Genomic DNA, 27,017 nt, shown 5'->3' with positions numbered 1-27,017 from the left:
CGGCCCTTGGGCATCATTTTTGAACACACTATTTTGAAAAGGCTGTAGTTTAAAAGGTGTCGTCTCTGCTGAGCTGCCACGGTGAAAATCTCATTCCCACTAGGTGTCTCTGCCGTCCCAGAGCAGTTGTCACACTGAACATCAGTGGCTGTCTAGAAAGGCCATAGAAATGAGATGCACGTAGTCTGAATTTGCCTTTTTACTTCCTAAACAGAGCCTGAGTTAGGGTAACAAGACAGAGCAGTTTGTCTCATAGTTTTCCGTTGCCCTACAATCTACATCTTTTCAAATAAAAAATACCGCTTGAAAAGGTAAGCTCCAAATATTTACTGTCTATGTGGTGAGTCCCTGGGAGAGTTTATAGGGAGGAAAAGTGGACTCTTCCCCTCCCCCGTCAGCAAAATCCACTGCCGAAGGCCGTGCTGCACCTCGCTCACCAGCAGAGCTGGTTTCTGGAGCTGGCCCGCCGGGGATGACAGGAGGGACAGGCATCTTCCTCTGGACGCTGCGGGTCTCCGCATCTCTGGAGGCAGTGGCTGGATTTCCATGTTACGGTTCTGAAAGGAAGACATAAACGTATCTCATTAATTATTATTAATGGAAACTAAATACAGCTAATGTTTGTAAAAATGTCGAATTGCATTTTTTGATACCTTTTCAGTGAATTTCAGAGTATTTTTTTTATAAATTATTGTCATCTTATTTCAGTGTTCATGCAAGTTACAGAGCTGGGCGACTATGTGAGTTGAATATATATTTAAATAAAATATTAATGTAAATGTTATTACACGTCTACCTCCCGTTCTTGCAGTAGAACGATGCTTTTATCTGACATTTACGAACAATTTATAACTGCCTTTGCAAAAGACGCTGCACTGGGCTGACATTACAGATGGAATGTAATCAGCTTTGTAACACCACTGTCAAAAGGCCACTTCCACTAAAAATACGCTTAAGCCTCTGGAAATTGCACTGCATCTTTAAGCCTACCTGTAAGAGAACTTAACTGTAAGAAGTAAGGATACCTCATTTATGCCAATACATTTTAAATGTAAATAGTAACTGCTGATCCTTACAGAACTGACTGGGGATTGAGCACTGATTGTCTGAGTCCTCTCAAATTACCTTCAACCTTGCTTCTGACATTGCTCGGCAGTACATGGAAATGCACAGCGCAGATCTGATCAGAGCCCCCTCATGCTCTGTTACCAGTTTTTTCCAAAACAGTTCAGGAAAAGGACCTATTTTTAGTATATTGTGCTGGTTCTCAATAGTTAGGTAAAGGGAGTTGAACATTTTCCTATGCTTTTGGAAATTAGGGGCTGCAACAAATGTAATTAAAAAGTAACCGTGTAACAAGAGCTGGGATTTTTTTTCTTCAGGTGAACAGTGAAAACTCTTCTTGACAATTAAAACTGACAATTAATTCTTGCCTTACCTGTGAAACTAGTCATATACTGTGATAATTTCTGAGCTCTATAAACGTGATTTGTGATAACTTGTGCATTTAATATACTTGTTTTCTACAGGACTAATACAAATACGGCTTTAATAACGTCTGCTCAACTAGCAAGATTCATTTTTAGTTTTAGAGACAAACAGCCTAAGGCAGGCAACTTTCAAATTAGTCCAATTACTTGAACAAACACAGTACTGTCCAAACTGTGTTCACAAATTTTAAACAGTGGAGAAATTTGGCTTCACCTGGTGCAAACCACCTGAAGCAGGAAAGCTTGTTTTTTGGTTTCGTATGGCAATTGGCTCTTGCAGGCACTGGGTAAATCAAGCAGCTCTTGCTGCCGAGCTGATTTATAGCCCTTGGGGTGTGTTGCTATACATTTTGCATTTTCCTTTGTCTGATTTTACAGCTTGAGGCCGTGGCCAAATTCTGAGCTCAATTTTGGCAATCTTCACCACTAACCTGATAAAGATTTTGCCCCAGGAATACATTTGCTGCATTTACTCCCTGTGCCAGCAGTTTATCATCATCTCTGGTTGTAAGAGAAATGCCGCCAACACGCAGCCCAGTAGAACAGGGTCTCTTCTCTTGGTGCACAGGTTTGTAGAGGAGTCAGTCATCTCCCGCACGTACTGCTGTTAGCCAGATGCACTGCTGAAGGAAGCATCAAAGCAAGTGCCAAGTGGCTTTGCCCCAGTCATCAGAAAACAACTCGTGGATGCCATGGTGCTGAGACCAGAGTATGATTTTTTTTCTCTCCCTCCCAGCGCCAGAGAGAAGTTGCCAGGATTTAAGAAATAAATATGTCATCTCACAGAAGACTGTTCAACTTCAGCGTCTTCAACAGGTATTTTTTGGTCGTTTGGCCATTGGGAATGGCGAAATGAGATAGCTGTAAGTTATTGAAGTATCTCAGGAACAAAACTCCCTCTGCTCCCTAATACTTTAACGTGTGCTGCCAAAGTTTTTATAAATCAATAGTTACTGTACATGATGGCAACGGAGCCCATTTAAACAATATTATTTTTGGACCAAATCCTGGAATCAATGATAAACGCTCCCACTGGGGCCAGGTCTTGACTGGTTTTTTGTTATGTTGGGTTTTTTTTAAGAATGAGAATATGTATATTTATATGCCTCAGTTTTCACTCTGACAAGAAGTGAAAACAAGAAACAAAAACAAGAACAGAAGATAGAGGGAAAGGTCACAAAATTAGGGCTGATTAAAAGAAATGCTCTTTCACTTGATGGAAAATTAAACTCAGGAATTCATTGCTACAAGGTGTAATTAAAGCCAAAAACTTAGAAACTCTCAAATGGATTATTGCTTGTATAGATGATTTGAAAAGTAACATCCGAATACTTTTAGAAAGAAACAAAAGCTTATCCTGCAGGTCTTGGAAATGAGTTTGTATTACAGTGATGCGACGGGCCAAGGGCAGGCTGTGTCGCACACAGCTCTTGTGCACTTTCTAGTAGTTTCTTATGAAACATCTAGCCCGGATAACTCGTAAATAAGACACTGGACACCATGCAGACTTACCAGGTAATCCAATTCGGCAATTCCAACATTGCTTATATTGGTATTTTGTAAACAGCTATTAAATAAGTAAATGATGTAAAATACTGACTTTTAAGAGGGAGCCAATCTCACGTTTCTGTGAATCTAACAGAATATACTTCACCAATTCTTTCAGCCGCCTCAAAGAAACACTAAAAAAATCTCATTCTTTTACTTTGCTGAAGCCTTACAGATATGGAAGACTTCAAATATACTTGACACAACATGAGGATCTCTCTTGCAGTCTAAGTGGTATTTGTTGCCCTGACAACAGCACGCAAGCATTATTTATTAGTTCATACATTATTGATAATCCTCTAATTTGTGTGTGATGGGAGGAAGTTGGTCTGCGAGTAAGTTATAAATGGAAGGTTATCAACAACTTGTAGAAGTTGGTGACTATTCTATATATAGCGAGTCCCAGCACACGCTCTGCTGATGCCACAAAACATGTTTCTTACCCACCGGTGGTGCAAGTACAGGGTTAGGAACCTCCTGCAGCCATGAGTTTCTACTGCAGTCTATGTATAATAGTCAACTTTTCTTACCAACTTCAAAGACAGAACTGTAGATTTTAAGGATATTTCCTGATTATATACAGAGCCCAAAGAGAGTCTCAGAATGTACACAGAAATGTTTTCTATCACAAATTTTTGGGTGGGAAAATGGAAAATTTTGGAATAACAGTAAAAGACAAAAATCTCTTCCTATGAAAAGCAGGAATTAATCTTCCCCAGTTTGCATCTTACATAAAATATGGTTCAACTTATCTACTTAACGCTAACAATATACTTCTGAAGAGGTATTCTGTATTTCATCAGAGACAAGAACAGAAAAACCTCTGGTTAACACCAAGATACAGTTTTACTTCTGTCTTGCTCCATTTACTTCATTAGGGTAATTACCCCACTTTCAAAGCAGCTGACGTTTCATCAGTGTCAAACCCGGCATCTTCGAGCACCAATGAAGAGACTGAGAGATGTCTCATGATTCAGATTAGTTTTCAAATAGAAAAGTCTCCTGCTAATGAACTAAGGAGTATTTTTTTTTTCTTGGTGTCTTCTTTGTGTATGCAAACCGGATATTTCTTTTTAATGTTACTTTTTAATTTTGATATGTATTTAGTTTTAAAACAAGGGAACCTTGTAATTTAGTTACAATAATTACATATTTTAAAATCTCGCTAGCAATATTGTCCTTCAGTGTACAATCTTAAGATGGGTTCTGGCTCTCATTCTCACAAACCAGTCGCTGGCTGGCTCTTTGCATATTTAAAGATGTATGCAGGAATGCAATTTTCACCTCCAAGTGTTAAGCATCCCTACTGGTTAAAAATAATCCTTGTAGAGAAACCATAACTGATGACTACCCAGATATAAAGTCAGAAATATTCCTGTATTTCTCAGCAATTGCACCATGTTTTCCACATATTTTGGTATATTTTACATAGCTCTGCTATTCTAAATAAGTTGATCACAATCAGGATCTTTTTTTCAGCCTTGCTATAATTGATTTGTACTCTGGATGGAACAGAAAACATAAGCCAAAGTGAAATAGCTGTGGAAAAGAGCCACTCAGCGTGAAGAGTTAAGATGAACAGAAGCGTTAGTAGAAAATGTTTGGGGCAGGAACCTAAACACGTATCTTTGGAATCGAGAGAGAACAGAGAATTATAAATACCAACAAAACACTAATATGGCAAAATGACCTTTTGTTCTAGATGAATATGTTCAACAAAGCTCTGAAGTCTGAATCAGATTTAAATAGTCATATCACCAAAATGAATAATAATTAAGAAGGTAAATTAATTCCTAAGGGAAATCACTGTAGATCTCATTAGTTCAGGAACAAGATACCTTAAAACTTTTAATTAAAGATAATATTTACTGCAAATGAATAAGAGTTGGCAGGTTTCAGCAGAAACCATAATGTCATTTATGCAAAGTTTTCTTATATTAAGGCAGACATCATTAATCTCACTGGAGATGCCCTCCAGACTGACAGTGCTGTAGCACCGAGGTGATTTCTTACAGAATTCTTTTTATCTACACAAAAGAAATCTAACTCAGGCAGACACACACCACAAGAAGGCCCGAGCAATTAGAGATATCACTCTGTGCAAATAGAGTACTGACTTTATCGTGTTAGTTAGCCTCTCATAATGAGCTCACTTCTAACGGGGCCCATCTTCCCACTAGCAGCCAAAAAATTAACAATAACTAGAACTCATATTGCTTAGTTAACTGCACAGTAATCCAGCTTTGGATCCGCTCTGACTTGGAAAAAAGTTTCATCTTTTGGAGTCGGAATCCGCATAAAATTAAATAGCAAACTGTAGATGATCTGATGTACTCTGAACAGCTGTTGGAAGGATCCACATTTCTGTTTCATCGTTGCACTGAAGACGTAATGGGTTTCTTTTTACAAGGCTGAATTCATACAAAGGCTCCACTGCACTAACTGAACTTGTAGTCTGTTTTGTATCTGTGTTCAGAAATTGTAAATAAATACTGTAAAAAAATATCTAGTTAGGTTTTGGTAGAAGACTGCAAACAGCTTCACCACACCGAAACAAACATTTTGAGAAGATAAAGCTGCAGGAAGGTAAGAATTTGCAGGATTTTGTATTCAACACGCTAATTATGTTAAAGAAAACTCACCTTGCTGGCTTGTAGCAAGTAATAAGTGAACATTCTAGCATACCATGTCATGGATATTAATCATAGAATCATAGAATCATTAGGGTTGGAAAAGACCTCTAAGATCATTGAGTCCAACCATCAACCCAACACCACCATGCCCACTAAACCATGTCCCTAAGCGCCTCATCTACACGTCTTTTAAATACCTCCAGGGATGGGGACTCAACCACTTCCCTGGGCAGCCTGTTCCAACATTTAACCACTCTTTCAGTAAAGACATTTTTCCTCACGTTCAATCTAAACCTCCCCTGGTGCAACTTGAGGCCATTTCCTCTCGTCCTATCGCTTGTTACTTGGGAGAAGAGACCGACACCCACCTCGCTACAACCTCCTTTCAGGTAGTTGTAGAGAGCGATGAGGTCTCCCCTCAGTCTCCTCTTCTCCAGCCTAAACAACCCCAGTTCCCTCAGCCGCTCCTCAATAAGGACTTGTTCTCCAGACACTTCACCAGCCTCGTTGCCCTTCTCTGGACACGCTCCAGCACCTCAACGTCCTTCTTGTAGTGAGGGGCCCAAAACTGAACACAGTATTCGAGGTGCGGCCTCACCAGTGCCGAGTACAGGGGCACGATCACTTCCCTACTCCTGCTGGCCACACTAGTTCTGATACAGGCCAGGATGCTATTGGCCTTCTTGGCCACCTGGGCACACTGCCGGCTCATGTTCAGCCGGCTGTCGACCAACACCCCCAGGTCCTTTTCCAACAGGCAGCTTTCCAGCCACTCTTCCCCAAGCCTGTAGCGCTGCATGGGGTTGTTGTGGCCGAAGTGCAGGACCCAGCACTTGGCCTTGTTGAATCTCATACAGTTGGCCTGGGCCCATCGATCCAGCCTGTCCAGGTCCCTCTGCAGGGCCTTCCTACCCTTGAGCAGATCAACACTCCCACCCAACTTGGTGTCGTCTGCAAACTTACTGAGGGTGCACTCGATCTCCTCATCCAGGTCATTGATAAAGATATTGAACAAGACCGGCCCCAAAACTGAGCCCTGGGGAACACCGCTCGTGACCGGCTGCCAACTGGATGTAACTCCATTCACCACAACTCTCTGGGCCCGGCCGCCCAGCCAGTGTTTTACCCAGCGCAGAGTACACCTGTCTAAGCCGTGAGCCGCCAGCTTCTCTAGGAGAATGCTGTGGGAGACGGTGTCAAAGGCTTTACTGAAGTCCAGGTAGACCACATCCACAGCCTTTCCCTCGTCCACTAGGCGGGTCACCTGGTCTTAGAATGAACTGCTATAATAGCAAAAAACAAATTGATCCAGGGCATCTGTCTATTAATCAAAATATAATTACAAGTAATTAATAAATGAGCACTGCATATGTCCTAATCACTATGGTAAAGCTACTGCATATTACATTCCTAGTATCAATACACTCTAGCTTCAGAGGAGTTTTAAAGAGCTTTAAAATCTGTGGATTGAAAGACTAACTAGAGTGCAAAGGATGATATTACTACAACGTTGGTAATATTTTTGTGTGCAGTTTGAAACAAAGCTTGAATTCTGCCTCTGAGCAATAAAAAAGTTCTTTGATAACATCATAACTGGCACAAGATTTCGTTATAAAAAGCCCCACAGCGGCAGAGTTCACTTCCATGACTACCGCCTGATTTGTTTTATTTGCTAATCTTTCATCAGAAATGTACAAACAGTTCACAGACTTCACCTGGATAATCAATGGGCAACCCTTTTTCTGTCATGCTTCCCTGCCCACCAGTCAGTCAGTATAAACGTTTTCACTGTAACAACTGCTCAGACTTGGAGTGCATCTTAAGGCTGCAATATCTCCACTTGCTAGGATCTAAAGGGAAGTCTACATCAGTAGACAGCAAAATCAATGTTCACCCGATTACAGTATTTTTCAAAAATATTGCAGGCTCAGTTCATTCATCTTTTATGTCGGCTTTCCACTTTGGGCCAAATACCAGCAGAGCTGCTTCTGCAGCATGATGGATCTTAGTGGAAGGAAGGGTCTACTTCCATGACTGCCATATAAATACTCTGATGCTCTCTAATCCCACCTGGTTATTCGGGGCACATTTTCTATCTTTCCCCTAAAAACTGGGATATTGAAAGAGATGTGAGGAGAGGAGGGAAGAGCCTTCACTTGCCTCTCAACAGGAGATGCGAGAGAGGAAACAACCCCCAGGCCCACAGCTCTGAGAAACTTTGCCATCTAGACCAGGAGAATTTTTCCAAACACATAAACATTTCTCTCCACAACTCTCCCATTTTATGAAGAATGAAGGTGAGATTCCTATACCTCTAGTTCCTTCAAACTGCCCTCCTTCAGAAGTAAGTTTATATATCAGCACAGTTCTTATACACACCCCTACGTGTTCACAACCACTTCGCTCTTCAGGAAACCTCGATAACACTCCCCATGTATTTGCTCCATTCTTTTACTGAAACCTTCCTCTGATGACCATGCCCAGCGACAGGGTTTGCTGAGGGGTTTCTCCTTTACAGCTGGCCATGGGACTGCTTCTTCCTGCCAAGAAGACAAACAGCTCTTTTTCTCTTTCTGTTTAACCAGTAATCCTAACCAGCCTCACTCCCAAAGCCAGTAGTGTTAAGCAATACAAAATGAACTGCTGGCCAGAAGGCAACTACCGTAGAGCCTTAGAAATCGGATATGCCTTGTGAGTGCTTAGCTGGTGTGGAGTGAAAGGTAATCCTGGTCCACAAACGGCTGCGATGGCCACCTGCAGCCAGAGCAGCAACTGCGGTCAAATATCCTTACTCCATCCCGGCCTCAGTTTTTCCCTCATTGCTATATTTTGCGGGAACAGTTATTTATGGCAGCTTTTAGCGCAGGCCGTTGATGCTTTCCACTGGGGTGCCACTGCTCGCCCAAAGGCTCCCGCTCAGGCAAACGCCTGGTTTCCAGCCGCTGGGAAAGGGGATGCAGCCCGCCTGGTACAACACGGTCGCTTTATTTTACTGCCACCTACTGGAAAAAATACAATTATTTTAAAAATTGCTATGTACAGGGCAGCGGCCTGAGCCGTGCCGACAGCACCGACCCGCAAACGCCTGACAGGGGCTGGGGTGAAGGCCGGGCCTGCTCCTCGCCGGGGCCTGCACCCTCCCCCAAGCCGGGCCGGGCCGGACCCCGCGGCCTCGCCGGGCAAAACGGGGATTCGGGAGAGGCAGCCCGAGGAGCAGCGTGGGGCTCCACGCGTGGGGCTGCTCCCCGCTTCCCCCGGGGCCCTGCGCTGGGCCCCGGCCCGAACCTTCTGGAGCGGGGCCGCGCGGCGGCGCCAGTTGCCGCGGCAACGGCGGCCCCAGCCGAGCCCCGCCCCGCTCGGCTCGTCACGGTCGCGGCGGCCAGTGGCGGCGCTGGGAGGTGTCACGTGGGGAAGGGGGCGCCGCCGTGAGGGGCCGGCGGGGCTGGCCGGCATCACACCCGCGGGGAGCCGCAGCCATGTTCGGGGGCCTGGGGCGCTGCTTCGAGGAGGACCCCTTCTTTCGGTGAGGGGCCCGGTCGGGGCCCTCCTGTGCCCCGGGGAGCCGGGTCGGGCTGGCGGGCGGCGGCCCCTGGGGCCCCAGCGCTGGGGGGGGGGGCGGGGTGTGCTACGAGGGGTCGGCCGGGGTAGGTCTGAGGTGACGGGGAAGCCGCCGCGCTCTCCGGCCGCCGCCTGAAGAAGCGCTTCGAGGTTCTTGTCGCCCTGGAGGATGCGTGCCCGTGCGGGGTTAACCGCCGGTGTGGGTCGCAGCCGTGCTCCTCTAGTTACGTGAAACAAACGAACGTGCGGAGTGCCCTTTAAAACTGTGTAGGGGTTAGGTTGTTGCCAGTGATTTTAAATACCAGAGTCTTTTACTCCCCTCTTCAGCGATGCTTGTAATTTCTGCTGTCTCACAGCGCAGTGAAGAGCTTAATCATAATTGCGTAGTGACATCGACTGAGAAGAAATCTTCACCTCCATTGGTTTGAGTTTCTTGATTTTGTTTTTTCTTCAGTGTTTTATAAAGCGGACAGGTGCTGGATGTTCTGGCTTTTCTGGATTTATTTGGGATTTTTTGCTATAGACTGTTTCTGAGCTCCTGTTGTCGATGCATACGCTAAAGATACCACCAGATGTTCTTGCATTAAAGCTGCAAACGTGTGTGTGAGATCAATAAAGGCAAGCCGACTGTCTCCTTGTACTGATTTCCGAGTGAATGTTGATGCTTTAGCTCAGCAAATGTGGGGTTTTTTTTGTTTCTATACCATGGGCACAATGGTAGCGCTAGGAGTAGAGTATGTCTATGTATGAAACTCTGAAGTCAGTTTATTTCCCGTGGGAATCTTCATTTGCCATTGGAACCTAAATCTAAGTAGTGTGTCGTGCAAATGCTCCCCTAGAGTGCTGGGATAGCCCAAACTGCTGAAGTATCTAGTCTGGTCCCAATTTATGTCTTTTGTCAGAAACTGTAATCTGTACTGGGTAAGAATGGGATCAGAGAACTTGGAGGAGCCTGAATGATTTAGTTTTTCTGAAGACGTGGTACTTACTGTGTGGAGCTTAATTACAAGCAAAGATAAGGGGTAATGCCGGTGGGTGGATGAGGAAGCATAACACATCAGGCCTTGTGATGTGGGTTTGTTGACTGTATCCCTTAGTTACAGGATATTCTAGCTGCGATTGAGTTTGTACCTCTTAAAGGAGAATCTCTACTGATTAGCTGCAAAAGCACGTTCCTAGCAGTGGGATAGTTTCTAAAGCTGTGCAAGATGGATTAGTACACATGGTTTCTAGGAATATGCGTGCTATTATAACAACTCATCAGTTATATGCAGGATACACTGTGCAGAAAACTTCACTATGCAAATCCTCTGCATGAAATTAAAATAATAATGGAAATTAAGTCTTGTTTGTAGTAATTTGTAGCATGCTTTTGAAGTATCAGTTGCTCTTCTCTTATTTATTCATTTTATTTATGCATTTTTATTGTAGCCACTGATGCAGTTTAAAATTGGTGAAAAAAAGATTACAGAAGATAGAGGAAATGAGTGTGTGTGAAAGAGATGAGAGAGATTGATATTGAGATTCATTTTCTTGGCACTGTCCCTGTAAATCTGTTTTGCATATAGTTAAGAAAATGAGCTTATTACTTCAGATAAGATTAGCTTCCAAAATAGTGTAATAATAGGCTTCCGTTGCCTCACAAGGAGAGATTTTGACTGCTGAACTGGAAATAGTGCCTGGGTTAAAAGAAATGTCTCCCATCTGTGAGCAGCTGTCCTGGGGAAGCACCAGTCTGTCAGTCAAAGTGCTGCCCTGGCCCAGCTGAGTTTCATCCCTAATAGCTTGGACAGGTGCAGAAGTTGTGTCTCCTCTGCCAAGTGCAGTTGGCATCTGTTTTTAATTTACCAATACACAGCTTTTGTTTTATTGTTCCAGGTGTTATCTCCAGTGTGATTTTGTAACTTCAGGCTTACATAACTTCCAAATTAAAAAAAAAAAGTGCATCTAATATGAAGTACAGTTTTCAAAAATAATAAACTGAATTTATTGTTCTAGGACGCTGATTTTCAACTGACCAGAAACAAACACTGAAGTAAGGAGTAACATTGTACTTCTACTGTAACACTGTAAAGGATTTCAGCTGGAACATAAGAGCCTTAAACTTTGGAGCTTAAGCCTGAATCATATGAGAACTTATCAAGCGAGATGCATCTTAGTAAAAATCCTTACTTGCATATGTGGACAACAAATGTACAAACCATTTGTTTCCATTCAGAACTTAATTTTGAAAATAACTTATGGTGCTTAACATGTGAAGGGCACAAATTCTGTGTGCAAAACCCTTATAGAACCCACTTTCTTTTTCCCCATCACCTTTACGGTATAATAGTGCAAAGTGTGCAGAAATCATGTCTGTCTCATCAAAAGTATCTCCCCCCCCCCCCCCCCCCCCCAAAAAAAAAAGTCAGATTTTGTCAGATGTGATCAGTGGTAATTAAACTAGGGTGCTCTCCACCTGTTGCCATCCTATCAAATCTGTGATTTGAACAAAGAACTTAAGATCTTGCATCCTCTACTGGAGAGACTTTGACTTGTTTAATATATATATTAATATACTTATATATATATTTTTTTATATATATATTTTTATATATATATATTTTGTGAGGGTGATGTACTCCTTTTGTAGTTATAGTTTGAGTTTCGGTCATCAGAGCCATCAAGGTGGTAGGTTTAATTCCTTGGAAGCCTTGCCTCTGTTGACTTTCCGTGTTTTTTTGCCCTACTCCAGAGCATACTGAAATTGTAGTATTTCTTTTGAGGCTTGACAACACTAGATCTTTTTATGAATGGCTCCCTAAAATGTCCCTAGGGAATTGGGAGACTTCACTTTTGTTCTTAAATCTATCGCTCCACAGTATATATCTTACTTCCCTGTCTCTGATAGTAAGAAGCTGTATTTCTAAATTGTTTCATAGACCTTTCATTTTTTTAAAAAGCAACAACAAAACCCCACAGTTTTAGATGCAGGTCTAAGTGTATCAAATAGAGGTAGTGGAGGGTGAATGGCCAAGAGAAGGTGCCAGAGAAATTGCAGTAAGGCAAGAAGGACAATTTCACAAGGTATGAAGCATTATTTTATGTCAGGTGAGATGTATTACAGCATGTTAAACACACTAAATTAAACCAATTTTTCTTATCTACATTAAATCTATGGAATCTTATTTTGCTTATGATGTGTTGTAGATAACATGAGTGTCCTACTTCTTTTGAATTGTAAGGGACTGGGAAGAAATTTTGTTATGCATAAGTTACTGATGGAATACAGTTCATATTTATTTGTGTTTTGATAACCAAACCTATCTGAAGTTTGTGGTGTCAAAATAGATTTGATGGAAGTATGCGTATACCGTGGTAGTGCTTGTGTGCGTCCTTCATCTTGGCTTGTGCAGTGACTTTTTCCATCTGTTCTTCATCCTGTGAAAAGTGAGGGGACACGTGCTGTGTGCATGCTGCTTATCACATTAGGACTGAAGTTAAAGCTAGCTGTCACGTGAGTGGGGTAGATTAGGGTCTGCTTAATGACAATGGCAAAACTACTTCTAAACTGTAAAGGTCGCTGGAGTGAGTTAAGTATGTGTGTAGCTTAAAGGGATATTGTTGTGTTAAAAAATTTTGTTTGAAAATTAATCCAGTGTTATATTTGTAACCTTATTTATTTTTCACTTAAGAAGAAAAAAAATAAATGGAACTTCAACACAAGAAGAGACAGTACAAAGTGAAGAGATCAAAGTGGCCATGTGGTGTGGAAACTAGTTTTCATGGGACTGGAGATAAGGGGTGGGGAGAATAGAAAAACTGTTCAGGAGACTTTCAAGAGATGATTGGGTATTGAAGTAGTCAGAGGAACAACCTGAAGCTATTCTTCGTGGAGGCATATGAGATGTGATGGGAAAGGTTGCAGTGCCCTGGAGAGAATGAGGGTGTGAGGTGTCTGGGGAGTGCCAGGAAATTGATAGGGAGGAAGATGAGGTGCTATTAAGTCTAAGTAAACATACCTGGGAAATGACTGTTAACGTTAATAAAGTGGCTTTCAGCGGAGTAGCAAAAGGGAAAATTAGACTGGTGATGAAGAGAGGAAATGAAGTATGCTTTTTGTGTGAAATAATAATTTGTAGCCTTGGACCACAGGCAACAGTACTGATCATATTATTTTTGTCAGAAGCACAATAAATTTTGCTCCTCTTTTGGCCTAAATCTGAAATCTTTAGTTCTTGGCCAAATCAGAGAATGCAAAGAATTAAGTAATAATGGAGAGCAACTTTAGCAATGTTTTACCTGCAAGCCATGCTTTGGAATTACTGGTGGGGTTCTGTAGGTTTTTGGAAACAGAGGTTGAGTGTTTAGAAAGAGGAGAGAGGAGGGGGAAAACTATCAGGAAAGCAAAAAGCCAGTAAGAAACTTTCTTCCTAAGCAGAGAAAAGGAAGGCAAAGATGCAGTAGTGGGTGGCTAAAGGAGATGGAGCTGGCTTGAATTTAGAGGATGGTATACATTTTTGAGCATGTGGGTCAAGGAAGATGAAAAGTAGAATGGGAGTGGCCAGCAAAATAAATTTGAGAGGTGAGGGGGGGAAATCTATTGGGACACTGATGAGTGCAGTGAGTAGTACTGTGCTAAGCTTTGGAAGATGAAAGTGAAAAAAGGAGAGGGGGGAAAAAATAATTCTTTTAATATCAGGGGGTTGGAGGTAGAAGTAGTGATAAATATAGGTCAGTTTTATAGTTTCTGGCAGATAGTAAACATAAACTGGAGTGAAAGATGGCTGCAAAGGATGGAATATTTTTGGAGAAAAAGCAATACAGACACCCAAGAGCACAGGAGAGCAATGAAGGCAGCTGAGAAGATAAAAGAACTAAAACACCCAACCAACCTGCAAGATGAGAAGAAAAGTGAAAGAAGTGAGAGTTTGTGAGGAACAGGCGATTGCCTAGTTGGGTCCTATTAAAATAAAGAACCATATGGAATGATTTTAAAAATTGAGTTTTAAAAATTTCAGAGCCATTTTACATAGCTTGGAATAAAACCCAATGACTTTCTATGTGGAATATCTCTTTTTCAGCGATCCTTTTGCTGCACACCATGAATATATGCGGCAGATGATGAGAAGCTTTTCTGATCCTTTTGGACGAGATCCATTTCTCGGTATAACAGATGGCGGGGAGAGAACAGTAGATCGAAGAGCACGCCAGGACTCTCAGGTTGCTTTAGGAGGAAATCGCAGAGTAAGTATTTTCTTAATCTCTAAGGATTGCTACATGGAATTTACATTTACTGGTAATATAGTTGGCTTCACATGTCCATTTCTGTTAAATTTGGTCCAGTGGAAACAGAGGCCTGGCTCAGCTATTGCAACCTTGGTCAGATTGTTTCGTCGCTGAGTAAAATGTGAATAATATCTCTCTTGGTTCCTTAATGGCCTATTGTTCAAGCATTTATTACTTAACACTGACAAACTTGTTTCTGTTAGGACTAATAACAAATTTGTATTTAATGAAACAAACTAAACACATTTATCAAATGTTTGGTTTAATAAATGTTATGTATTAAATGTTTCTATTGCAGAAAGGCATTACAAATGTCCAAAGACAGAGCCTTCTTTGAACACTTAGTTCCTTTTTTTATGCTAACTTGACTTAAAAAGGTACCTTGATATGTTAATGCCTTCACTCTGCACTTTAGTATCTTGTGTCTAGTTATTTATGTTGAAGCTTGATTTAAGCCAAACCTGTGTTTCAGCCACCTAAATAGTATCTACACAGATATTTTAAACCCTGCTTCAACTTTGCAACTATGAATAAAGGCTTCACATTCTGTATTTGGTCTGATTCTTAATGTTTCCTCTAGATATAAGACTGTAAGAATTAAAGATCAGGGAAATTGATACAAAATCTAGTATTTCTGTAAATTACCACCTGAAACTGAGGCAATGATCTATGTTTTACATAAAGTATCTCTTCAACTCTCTGGGCAGGCAGGACAATTATATCTTATGCTTCTGTAGCTAAACCTTATCTAACTGCTGTGTTTAGAAAGGATATACGTTTGAAGTTGGTTCCTTTCCCTCCAACAGGCTAAATATTTTTGCAGCTGAATGATCTCTTACTTTAATGAATCACATTTGATTTTAAAAAAACAGTTGGAAGACAAAACAGATTACAAGGGCTTGTGGAACTCAGCCAGATTTGGTGGTGGTTGTTCAGACCTAGTTAGAGCTTAATAAACATAGCTGAAACACGGACTGTCACCTACAAGTCAAAAGGGTAACTGTCAGATTCTTTCCTCCGTGCTCATACATTGCCACTTAGTTTCAAATATAGATGTTGCTGGATCTAATTAGGGCATGATCTTTCCTCTGCTGAAGCAGATTCTTAGGCCTTGGTTCAGTAGATGCCTAAAACCAGATCAGACTTCTTTTTCCTTTAGAAAAAGAATATGTCAAACCTTACCCTAATATCTTGGGGGTTTGTATACCTTGTTCTTGGCAGTGAGGGATAAATGTGAGGCATAGAAAACCTTTATCTGTGGTTTCAGAAAGGAGTTAAAGGTGCAAGAGCGCTGTATTATTTTCATAAGCACGAAAGAATTCCACACCTGCTAAAATCTTTACAGTATTCTTTAGTGTTCCTCATGTTTCACCTAAGAGTTGTCAGATGTCACAGAAGACTCAGTACTGATTATCTGAGCCTTGTAGTAGTCTCAAACTGCTTTTACTGGTTTCCCTCCAGAAATGATTCAAACACTTAATTAGATTTTTATGTAGGAAAAGATGGATATCTTTACTACCATGTGAAATACACTTTGTTAAAATTACCCATACTGATTACGGATATTGTAATTCTATCTTTAAGTAAACTAGAGCATGCCTAAAACTGCTTTACAAGGGCCAGAATTTGTTGCAACAACACAATGTGCGTCAATACAGCATTCAAATTTGAAAATGCTTTTCCTTTCTCAAGCAGGATTGCAGTGTCAGTTTTTAGCCTTCTGGAGGGAGGGAAGGAGGAGGAAAGGATATGATATATGATCAGGAGGAATGGGGTAAAACATCTTAAGAGATACTGTCATTCGGTTTTGTTTGGATATCTGATTATCCTATATATTAGGCAACTATTTAACAGCTTTTAGCATGTATTATAAAACAAAGAGTCTATAAACTTTTTATGACTAACAACTTTATTATTTCTGAGGATATCCTTTTGCACTTGATATATATATAAAAAAATATATTCTCTCACTACATATTAGACAGAACTGCAATCTGACAGAGTTCATAAAGGTATTCAAGAATCAGATAATTTCTTCCTTTGGTACTTAAAGTTATTGTGAAGTGTTTGGTACTTCTGTCTAACCAGTCTTTCTTTAGGTAGGCTTTTATATAACTCTCCAATCTTGGTTTCCTGGAAACATCAATTTGTTTTCCAGCATCTCATTGCCCTGTCATATAGGGATATTCAAGATCAGTTGGTCAAACAGGAACTGTATTTGCTGGTGTTTATAGCTACGTCTATTTATACAACTGCAGAAGAATATAATTTGCTCATGGGGATTTGTCTTCGGGTGGTTCTGTATATGATGATAGATTTACTTAGAACTTCTTTGCAATGACCTTTGAAACTGCTGACAAGTTAGACTTCATTTTGTTTATCGCAAGGAATGTATGGATATTTTAAAGAAGTATCTATTTACATTAATCCCTTGTAATACATAAAGAGTGCTTGTGAACAGGTCAGCTGTATCACTTAATTTTTTAAGCTCTAAAATTGTATGCCAGCCTTCTGAAATTTAATTACATAAATTTACATTAAGGGGACTATTGATTTGTTGATTTTAATCAACTTTCAGTGAAGTGGTTGTATCGCATGACTAGCATGAAGTGTTTTCAGAGAAGTGGGTCATGTCTGAAGCACTGTGCCATGTTTTAAATAATTTTAGTACAAAGGTTGCTATGGTATACAAATGTTTAAGTGCTTCTAGTACATACATATATGACTTATTAAATGTGGTGACAGCTATCACTTTCCAATACCATTAGTATAAATATATTACTTCTATATAGCCAGAGACTACTTCATATTATATTGTCGTAGCACACTATAAATTACCAACGTCCTCTTGAGTGACTTTTTATTTGATCAGAAATGTTTACTATCACCTGCAGTACATGAAAATGCACTAGATACTTCTGCTGTGTCTGATAACAGGTACAATAACTAAAAGACACTGGTCCTTTTTCTTCCAGGCAACAAGCTGCTCCCTCATGCCCTTTGCAGGCTTTGGTAGAGTGGTTAGTATCCCAGGAGCAATAATCCTTGTAGCTCTTGCTAATACGTGTATACTGTCTGCATACCTAAAGCATGGACAAAGGCTAGTTTCAGTGTGCTTGCAAACTGCTTTTGTTGGTGTTTAGATATATGGAACAATAGAATTCAAGAAAGATTTTTTTATTATTATTATTATTATTTCTCCTCATTAAATGAAAATCAAGGGTAGACTAAATACGCTGATACCAAGATTGGAAAGGTTACTACTTAGCAGCTGGCTTTTCTACTCAGCGATGTATCTGTTGGTGCTTGATCTCTGATGGATATTAATGAAATAATCCCTGGACAGAGACTCCAAACTTTGAGTGCTGCCTGTAGACGGATGCTAGTGGCTTGGAGTGTGTTTGTGGGTGTGATACCTCTAAGACCTGTAGCACTGGTCACAGCTAAGACAGGCCAGCTTCTGGAGGCAGAATTTCCACTGGAACTGCGCTTGGAATGTTTTTCAGTTGTAGTTTGTCGGGGGTCTGGAATATCTTGTAAAAGATCTGTAAAAAGTACCCGAGGAAAAGCAAGTTTGTTGTTAGGACCCTCACAGACGTTTTTGCTTCCTTTGGAAGGCTTTAAAGAGTCTTCAGATTGAAAACGGGTAGCTTAGAGAGTGGCTCTCACTTGCAGAACAGGTAAAAATAAACATGGGTCTTTGAATTTTCAGATCTAAATTATTCCTTGTTTAATTATCTTTTGCAGAAACACGAATTGGCAACTTGCTGTATGCAAAAAGTGTATTGGCTATCCAGTGTTCTTTTTCTATTAACTGCACAGGTTATGCTTTTACTCCCCCCACCCCAATCTATGGCATGTAATTCCATAGGTACAGCTGATAACTATGTAATGTCATTGGTTCAATGTCCAGATTTCTAACTGTAAAAGGCAGTTTTCTGGAGTTACTGACAGTTGCAATGATTTGATGCCGTAAATTGTCTATAATTATTGCCCAGAGGTTTTGATAGCCCTTAAGGATTCAGATTTCTTGCTACTCAAGTAACAAATTGAAGATTTTCTATACTTGAATTTTACTTAGTTTTATGCTTAAACTGCAGATTTTATTTTTAAACTTTTAAATACATAGCTATTTAAATGAATTTATTTAAATTTAATTCTATATGTTTCGAGTAGTTGGAGGCATGTGGGGTGTTTGCTATTGTAATTAACATCCTGGTGTTTTGTAGCACCTTAGTAGTGCGAAGGGCTGCTGTGTGCAACCCATCAGCCTGCCTCTTGCCAAAGCTGCTGCGTTTTGCAGAGCCCTCAGGAGCTGTTTTCCCTGCTCTTCTCACAGCCTCACACCTGTGGACCAGAGCATGGTGGTGGCACAGCGCCTGTCCTGGGAAACAGCTAGGTGTGTGTGTGTTTAAAAGCTCACCAACCAACCAGTATGGTGTTTGCTCTTAACTAGAGTACTCCAGCCAGAGCTGCTCGTGTCAGAAACCAGGCAGCCCAGCAGGGAGTCTGAACAGGTCCTGAGGAAAAGTTCATAGTAGGGAGAGAAAAGGCGTGGTGAAAATAATTTTTACCATCACCACCTGCTGCACTGGAGAGGAGCCCAGAGGAGGATGCTCATTTGGGACAGCATTGCTGTCTTCCCAGATGGTCAGTTGGGAGAGTTCACCCTTTCCCTACTTTCTGTCTCCCTGTCTCTCTCTTTTTTTGTTTTGTTTTCTTCCAAAGGTAGCTTTCATCAGTATGGTCAGTATATGCCATCAGCTACAGATCCTATTAATAAAGTTCTGTGCATGTAAACCTGTCTTAGTATCTATCCTTTGTGCAACACCGGATCTTCTGCTTTCATGTAAAAATAATGAATGAATGTTTTGTTGAATAGATCTATAGCATCAAGTAATTAAGCTGCCATTAAAATACCAAGTTACGGTTCTCTGATTTTTTCCACACTGCCCTTTTATGACAGATGTACGCTACTTCTGCAGAGGAACAGCTGTGTCTGCTGGGATGCACTTTCATTGTGATTCCATATGCATTAAGGGATTTGCATAAGAGAGATAATTTGATCTTCCAATAGATTATAAGGCATGGAGGGTCATATAGTACTTCTTACAGCAGAAGCTAGTTAGGTTAGAAGGTATGTGAAAGTAGTTCTTGTAAATTGGCCACAATATGAGCTTATTTTGACATTTGAGCGTCAAATCTTTCACTTCTGTCTTTCCAGTATCTCCAACTTGAACAATCAAGCTCCCCATGCTAGCTTTCAGTTTTTCATTTGAAAAGATGCATTTTGGCTTGTCTATGTCTATGAATTGCAGTCTGTGAAAACCTTTTTGATGGTCTGATTCGCATTAAAAAGTGCATGTAAAAAAACCAGCTTCAGAACTTGAAGAGTCAGAAGACTGTTTTAATTTTAATGTCTTTTAGCAGGATGCAGATTTTGGGGAACCTTTTTTTGCAATGGACAGGATGATGTCAAATATGAGAAACAGTATGCTGGAAATGCAAAGAAAATTTGTAAGTTTTTTTTAAAATTTGTTCCAAAACATTGTATTGGAGAATGACAGTTGCTTAAAATATTACTTAGAAAGTCCTGCCAAGAAAAAGGTTACTAGTCTCAAGCAGATCGTCTGGGGGAAAAAAAATTCTTACTATATCGTGGTTATAATTCTCTATGCTGTCACTGATTATTTGCTAACAACAGTACTTTAAATGTGTGCTTGATTCTCTAGGGGTTAGAACTGCCGTAAGCTATCTGGTGTCTGGCTGTTGCCAGAGCTAACACCTTAAGTGAAGAAGCAGTTTAAAGTGTTACTGTACACTTAAACACAAAACAACTGCAAGCACCTAAATGCCCCCCCCCACATATAGACTTTCTTCTGATTTTATTTTCAGTGCTGCTTCTTTCTTCTTTCTTCACAGTCTTGGAAGATAACACTGATATCTATTAAGTGTTGCTGAGTATATTTACTGTGTTTTACTGGCCTTGTAAAATGGCTTATAACCATTGTGGCTCAAGTCCTATTTCACCTGAACTCTTTACACACCTTATTATATACTGTACGTGGCAAGACTGATGGTATAGGTTATATCTTCATTACTAAACTAAACTACGCCAGGGCAAACGTTTGAGCAGTTGCTTATTGCTGCCCATGCTTTTTACTTGTCGTGTTTCCTGGCACAGGGAGACCTGTGGCCAGACAAGGCTAGGACAAGAGGGTAGGCATATCAAATGCCCGGGTCTCTTCCCAACAGGCCGTATCTATGGTGCCAGGACTGAGGGTTAATTTTTCAGAGGGGTATTCTTTTTCATAATAATATAGTCTCGGAATGTAAGTACCTATTATCCACAAGTTTCAACTATTTTTAATAAGAAGTCTACATTGCTTGTAGGATGACCTATCCATCCATCCAGATGCACACACATTCAGCTCCTCCTCTGTGATGACATACTCCAAAATAGGGGATGAACCACCAAAAGTTTTCCAAGCTTCAGCTCAGACACGCACAGCTCCGGGAGGTGTAAGTAGTCCTGAGATGCAGCAAAAAGGTGGTATGTATTTATCAGAATTTAAGTTCATCTATACCAAACCACAGTTTCCTTCAGGTTCTTTTTACTGGAGACAGTTACTCTTATAATTTAGAAAAATATATGTCTGTTTAAGTATTGCTGTATCTTAAAGGCTTCTTAAGCTAAAGTGCTGTTTTCTTCCTTGTAATCTGTATGCTTCTAAGTATACCTCTAAATAAATTGTATGCCTATCAAAGACTGGAAAAATTGAGTGCCAGAACAGCTGATTCTTCAAGGCTGTCTCCAATGTCTTTCTCTTTGCTATAATTAATCCTCTTCTTGTACATTTAAAATTCTGTCTAAAATATGATAGCAAGAGGCAGTCTATTTATGCAAAACATGGCTTCAAATCATCCCTTTTACTCAAGCACTTTTAAATGCTTACGTAACGCTTCAGATGAAGATGCCCTTTCATTGACTTCCTTGCAGCTGTTGCATCTAATTCTGCTAAGAAGTTTGAATTTGAACCCTGAAGCAAGGTTCATGAAAGACTATATGCGAGCAGTAAAGGCCGTTGAGCATGATTGGCTGTGGGATATGTTCAAGCTCAAACAGACACTCAGTTATCAAAAAGGTTCTAATAATATACCTATGAACACAGTGATAAGTGGTTGCCTGGGTTTCAAGCCAGTCAACATGACAACCTAGTAATTAGTTGTCCCTTCGTGCTGAGAATATTGGCATTGGCTGTTACTCGTTCTGTTGGAGAGTAACAGGAGAATGTTGAAGACTTGTCTGTATGTAGTATATTTAGACTAGGCTTCCCCCCCCTCCTCCAACAATGAATATCCAGTATGTATGTTACCTAAGAAGCTTTAGGTGTTCTTGTTTAATCTTCCTGTCTGTTGGCAGAAAGAAAATGGACTTCACCTGTGCTTTGTTGGTGTATTTTCAGCCAACACAGTAAATGAGACAATTGGAAAAGCATGTAAAACCTAACTTTTTCAAAAATAAGATATAAAAACTTTGGGAAAGAAAATTTTATTTAAAAAAAAAAAATGTTTTAACTTTTTTTTTTTGGTTGGAAGGACACTTATTTCCCTTTTTTGTACAGGTTAAGGAGACAAGAAAAGCACTTAAGGATTCTGAAAGTGGACTGGAAAAAATGGCTATTGGTCATCATATTCATGATCGTGCCCATGTCATTAAAAAGTCAAAGAACAGCAAGACTGGTGATGAAGAAATGAACCAAGAATTCATCAACCTGGATGAGGGTATGTCTTTTTATGCAGTTCTCTAATGGGCTTTACACTGTTGTTTCACATACCAATTTTGAAGTTCCAGCTTGAGACCTCTTAAAAGGGACTGTTTTTCAGAAAGTGTTAAGTCTGCAAATCAAGTTTCCTTAGTTGATATAAATTTGGACAACCTAAGTTAAAGTAACCAGTTAGACTTGAAAATGTTGTGTTCTAATGCAGTTGGTACTGTTTGCTTGTACAATAGCTGCTCATATTTGAAAGTACTTCTAACAATATTTTGTGGTTTCAAACAAAGTTTTAACAGAATTTTGCTATTTGCTCTGTGTTTGTTTGTGACTAATAGAAAATACGTATTTAAGAGATGTGTAGTTAAAATGTGCATATACTTTTACAACACAGTAACTTTCAGGTTTTTTATTTTTATCTTCCAAATGTAAGCCTACTGGCAGTAAGCTTTTAGTTGTTTTTTACAGATCCCCTAGAAATAGTTTGCAGGCCATGTGGAGAGTCATGGACCACAAGGTTAAAAAACACTGTTCAAAAAACCTAATTTTCGTTACATGTCTTTTTCTATCTTGCTTGCATTTATTAAAAATAAAAGTAAACTTTAAATGGTTTTTCAGCTGAGGCCCAGACCTTTGATGAAGAGTGGCAGAAAGAGATTATGAAGTTCAAGCCATCTAGAACTAGATGCAATTTAGAAGCTCCAAAATACAGAAGTATTCATCACATACCCAAGGAAGATGGATTAAGAAGGTACAAATCGTTTCCTACCAGAATAAGGAAATACTAGCAGCAGAATGAAAAACCAATTCTAAAGCAATCTGTTAATGAACAAACAATGCTTACTGGCAGTCTGAGAAGAAATAGCATGTTTTATTCCTCCTTTTCTCATGATGCCACCATAAACAGTGTTAAGGCAGTATTTTGTTAACAATTTTGAAGAAATTCAGTATTTTTGACTTTGAAAATTACTTAATGTATTGATAGGCTAAAATGGTGAGTGTTTTCTGGAGAAATATGCCAGTGCTCGTAGCTCAAGTATGTACAACTGTTGTAGCTGCTCCCAGTGTCATTAAACTGGGTTAGTTGCATTAAGGTATAATCCTTATTGAGGGCTAGGTTGATCTGTTCTCTTGGGTAAAAGGAAGGGCACCTTCCATATAGTTGGAGACAGAGACACCCCTCTCTTCAGGGTTAGATTTCAAATGAGACCTCTTCTAATCCTAAAATCAGGAAGTCTGTGTAGGAGTAAGGACTTTATCTGTAAATGCAGGAGCTCCCCTGCATAGATGGCTATCTACCAAGCTTTGGGTTCTGCGCCCCCCTGTCATCGTCATTGTTTCAGTGGAAGTTGCATGTTTGGTAGCGAATGCTACAGAAGGGAAACACTCCTTTTCTGTAAACTACACAGAGTGCTTTCCCTCTGGCACCTCTTCAGTTCTAGAGGTTTATTACGGAGGCTACTTTACCTTCAATTTCAGTTTTCAAACTAAGCTGTTCCTTTCTTCTCATCGGGTGTGCAAGATGAGGAAACAGTTCAACTCTGGTGGTAACAATGGAAGTAGTTTTGGAGAGAGAGTCAAATCTGTTTTACAACTAAAATAACTATACCTCTACATAAGTAATTAACAAAATGTATATTCCCCCACCCCCATATCGTATGATGTTGTGATTTTTGTTGTTTGTTTCAGAGAGAAACCACTTGCAGTAGCGGGTTCCAGGGAGCCCAGAGTTTCTGTGGAGAATCTCAATGTGAAAGGAACACATGTCCCCATCAAAAGCAGCAAAAAATAAATTGCTTCCATTCTCCATTTGAATGGAGTTTCTTCAGAGAAGATAATGGTGCTGCATTGCTTATGTTCATATAAGTATACATATATATGACCAATCTCTGTTTTTTGTTTTAGTAAGTATTAGCGTGCCTTGCTACTCTGATCTTTTGACAACTGAATGTTCTTTAAAACTTCAGATCCTTGGTTAAACCATCTAGTTTCAGTAAATTAAAAAACCAACAACTTTCCACTTAAAAGCACTTTAATGGATTATCACTAATTCTGTTTAAAAAAAAAAAATAATGCTTTGATTTGCAAGATTTTTGTGCTACAGTTGCACCAGTCTCAGACTTCTTATTAAGCCTGGTAATGAAACTACTTTTTCCCACACTCTGTAACTTGCACAGAAAGTAAATTCTCTTTTTATTTTGTGTGGGTAAAGTAATTACTAATTTTCTAGGTGATATAGCAATTTGAATACACCATAGCCAATATATATATATCTATCTTTAAAATCATATTTTAAATTGTTATAGAATCCCCAGATTCACCTTGATTTAACATGAAGAAAAATGCGAGGAATACTGAAATGACAAATACTTCAAGTAAATTTTAGTTTATCAGTGTTCTTATGTTCATAAGCTGTACTTGCATCTCATTTTCTGTGCCTAGACTGTCAATTTTGTATTTCTGATCCTTGGTGTTTCCTTTGAAGGTGGCCCATTATTTTTCATTCTTGAAAATTCTCTGTAGTAGCTTTTAATTATTCTGTAATAATACCACTGTGTCCTAAGAAACTCAGCTGTAACTATTAGTTATTCATCAGAAAAATGTGGGAGAAATTGGTTGAGTAGGCAGTAGTTTAACTGGATAATGAATGATTACACCATTTCTTCTGTTCTAAAAAGCTAAAAGAGCCCTACATACAGGAAGCCATTTCCCCCCTCAGCTGAGATGAGATGTGTTTGTATTCTTTTTTTGTCCTGTTTTAGTGGATGTAGAATGATCCTAAATCTAACACTTGATCTCCCTCGACGTTGTCGTTATTGTTTGGTTAAGAGTCTGATGTTCTAGAGGAAAGCCAACTGAGAACAGGAAAGGTCTTTTTATTGGAAATGTTAAGTTCCTATGCTGTTTTGTTACACAGAATTGAGCCCTGTGTTGTAGCGTACATAATTTCTGTAGACTGTAATGTTACAGCATTAGCACTATAGCATGTATTTCAAGGCTAAAACATTATAGTGTAGCCTTAAAAAAGGGCACTATTTCTATGATAAAATAGGTTTAGTAAGCTAAGATTAATACTTGTTTGGCTAAAAAGGAAACGGCCTTTAAATCATATCTTTCTGCAGATTCCCCAGATAATTTAATTCTATGTTTATTATTGTGCAAAAATAATCAAAAGTACTTTTGTTGAACTCTGACAAGGGAAAGAATTGTTTCTTTGCTTGTTTAATGCAACGGCCTCTTCCTATTAATTAGAGCAAATACTAGCGGCAATAAGTTTATGCTATTGAACCATTCTACAAGCAGTCAAGGTAAGGGGGTGGTAAGGGGGTAGCAACCTCTGACGGAAGGACAGGCTGAAACAGTGTGATGCCACAGTCGTGCTGGATGTCTGCCAGAACCCTGAATCTAAAGGACGCTTTTACTCTCCTTAAAAAGTAAGAGTACAACTCTAGGGCCTGATCTTCCATACACTGAAGACAACATTGATTTTGCAATTAATGTCATTGAGAATGTAAGGCCATGGAGGCATTTTCCAGGTATGTCACTTAAATTTCCCAGTAATAAACAGCAGAAAAGTTTTTCATGTCGTAACTTCAGAAGAAATCTTTGATTTGAGATGCTGCTATTTAACAGAAAATAGTATTCATCTGACAGCTTATATTTTTGTCTATGTTTTACTGAAATTGAAAAAAAACATGATACATATATGTAGTCAACAAAACAAGTATACTTTGGTTTTAAAATTATAGTGGAAAGAGGCTAATACTCATTACAGATTACTTTGTTATCCAAAACAATGTTCTAAAATGTAATACAAAAGAAATTGTTCTACGTAGAAACATCTGAAACTCTAATTCTTTAATAAAGTTATTTATTATTTACATTATTGTTTGCTTACTCTACACCACAAAATGACTTGTGCATTGTTTATTTTGGGCTGCTTTGAAACATTCTTATATGTGACACCAACAGCAATGCAATGAGGGAAAGTATGCCCCTCAGTTTCCAAAAGGAAAACATGTATTTACCACAAAAAAAAAGTTTGCTAGAAGGAAACAGATGGGGGTGGGACCTGAGCATGGCAATGGCCAGGCTGTTTCTCTGCTTCAGAACGGTTCTTGGAGTCTTCTCTGGTATGAAAGATTAACTGTTCCTGGTGTAATCCTAATAGCTGGGGATTTTTTTAATATATATTTGAGAATATAGCTACACACTATAGCTTCCTTCAGCTTGGACCTGCACCTTAGCTGTTAGAATGGACAGCATACTACCATACACATGCTCTTGATACCAAATGTGAGAGTTTCTTCTCTCTTTGTGGTGCTTAGTTACTAGAGGGAAGTCGTGCAGAGTAACTGCATCAAATTCACCTGGCGTAAGCTGGGATATTCTGTTTGCACATCTGTAATGCTGACTCAATTGAAACTTTCTTGCTATTGTAACACCGCATTCAAAGCGTTATCAATGGTGCTCCACGCACCATCCTCCTCGCATATCATGAGATTCTATTTTACATTTTCATGCAGTGCTGCCATAGGAGGAGCCCAGCTCTTTAGCTGTTTCTAATTAGTAAACGTCAGCTGAATCCGCCCGCGAGCGGTAACCCGGGACTTGATACCAGACTTCCTCCCAGTCGCTTTTTTTGTACAATCAGCTCATCTTACTCTGCAGTTACAGTACTGCTCCGACGAGTCAATGTCTTCAAACGTTGTTATCAGTGAGCTTCAGTGGCATAAATCCTAATC

The 27,017-nt window shown here is 39.8% G+C and overlaps 1 protein-coding gene across 4 annotated transcripts; it reads left to right on the top strand.

Moving 5' to 3' along the window:
* The first annotated feature begins 9,119 nt into the window (after positions 1–9,119).
* On the top strand, positions 9,120–26,153 carry MLF1 (myeloid leukemia factor 1). 4 transcript variants are annotated; one of them, XM_076341463.1, is made up of 8 exons: positions 9,120–9,194; positions 14,293–14,455; positions 17,473–17,517; positions 19,928–20,014; positions 20,891–21,019; positions 22,123–22,282; positions 22,891–23,023; positions 23,962–26,153. In XM_076341463.1, exons 1-8 carry the CDS (start codon positions 9,148–9,150, stop codon positions 24,062–24,064), a joined length of 867 nt encoding a protein of 288 aa, XP_076197578.1. In that variant the 5' UTR covers positions 9,120–9,147; the 3' UTR covers positions 24,065–26,153. The 4 variants fall into 4 exon arrangements, with proteins under 4 accessions (XP_076197578.1, XP_076197577.1, XP_076197580.1 ...); XM_076341462.1 differs by having other exon boundaries at positions 19,925–20,014; XM_076341465.1 differs by lacking the exon at positions 17,473–17,517.
* Positions 26,154–27,017: the final 864 nt, after the last annotated feature.

This window comes from Aptenodytes patagonicus, chromosome 6 (genome assembly GCF_965638725.1).
Source record: "Aptenodytes patagonicus chromosome 6, bAptPat1.pri.cur, whole genome shotgun sequence".
NCBI lineage: Eukaryota > Metazoa > Chordata > Aves > Sphenisciformes > Spheniscidae > Aptenodytes > Aptenodytes patagonicus.
The sequence above is the reverse complement of the archived record's forward strand: the minus strand, read 5'-3'. Positions and strand labels throughout refer to the sequence as shown.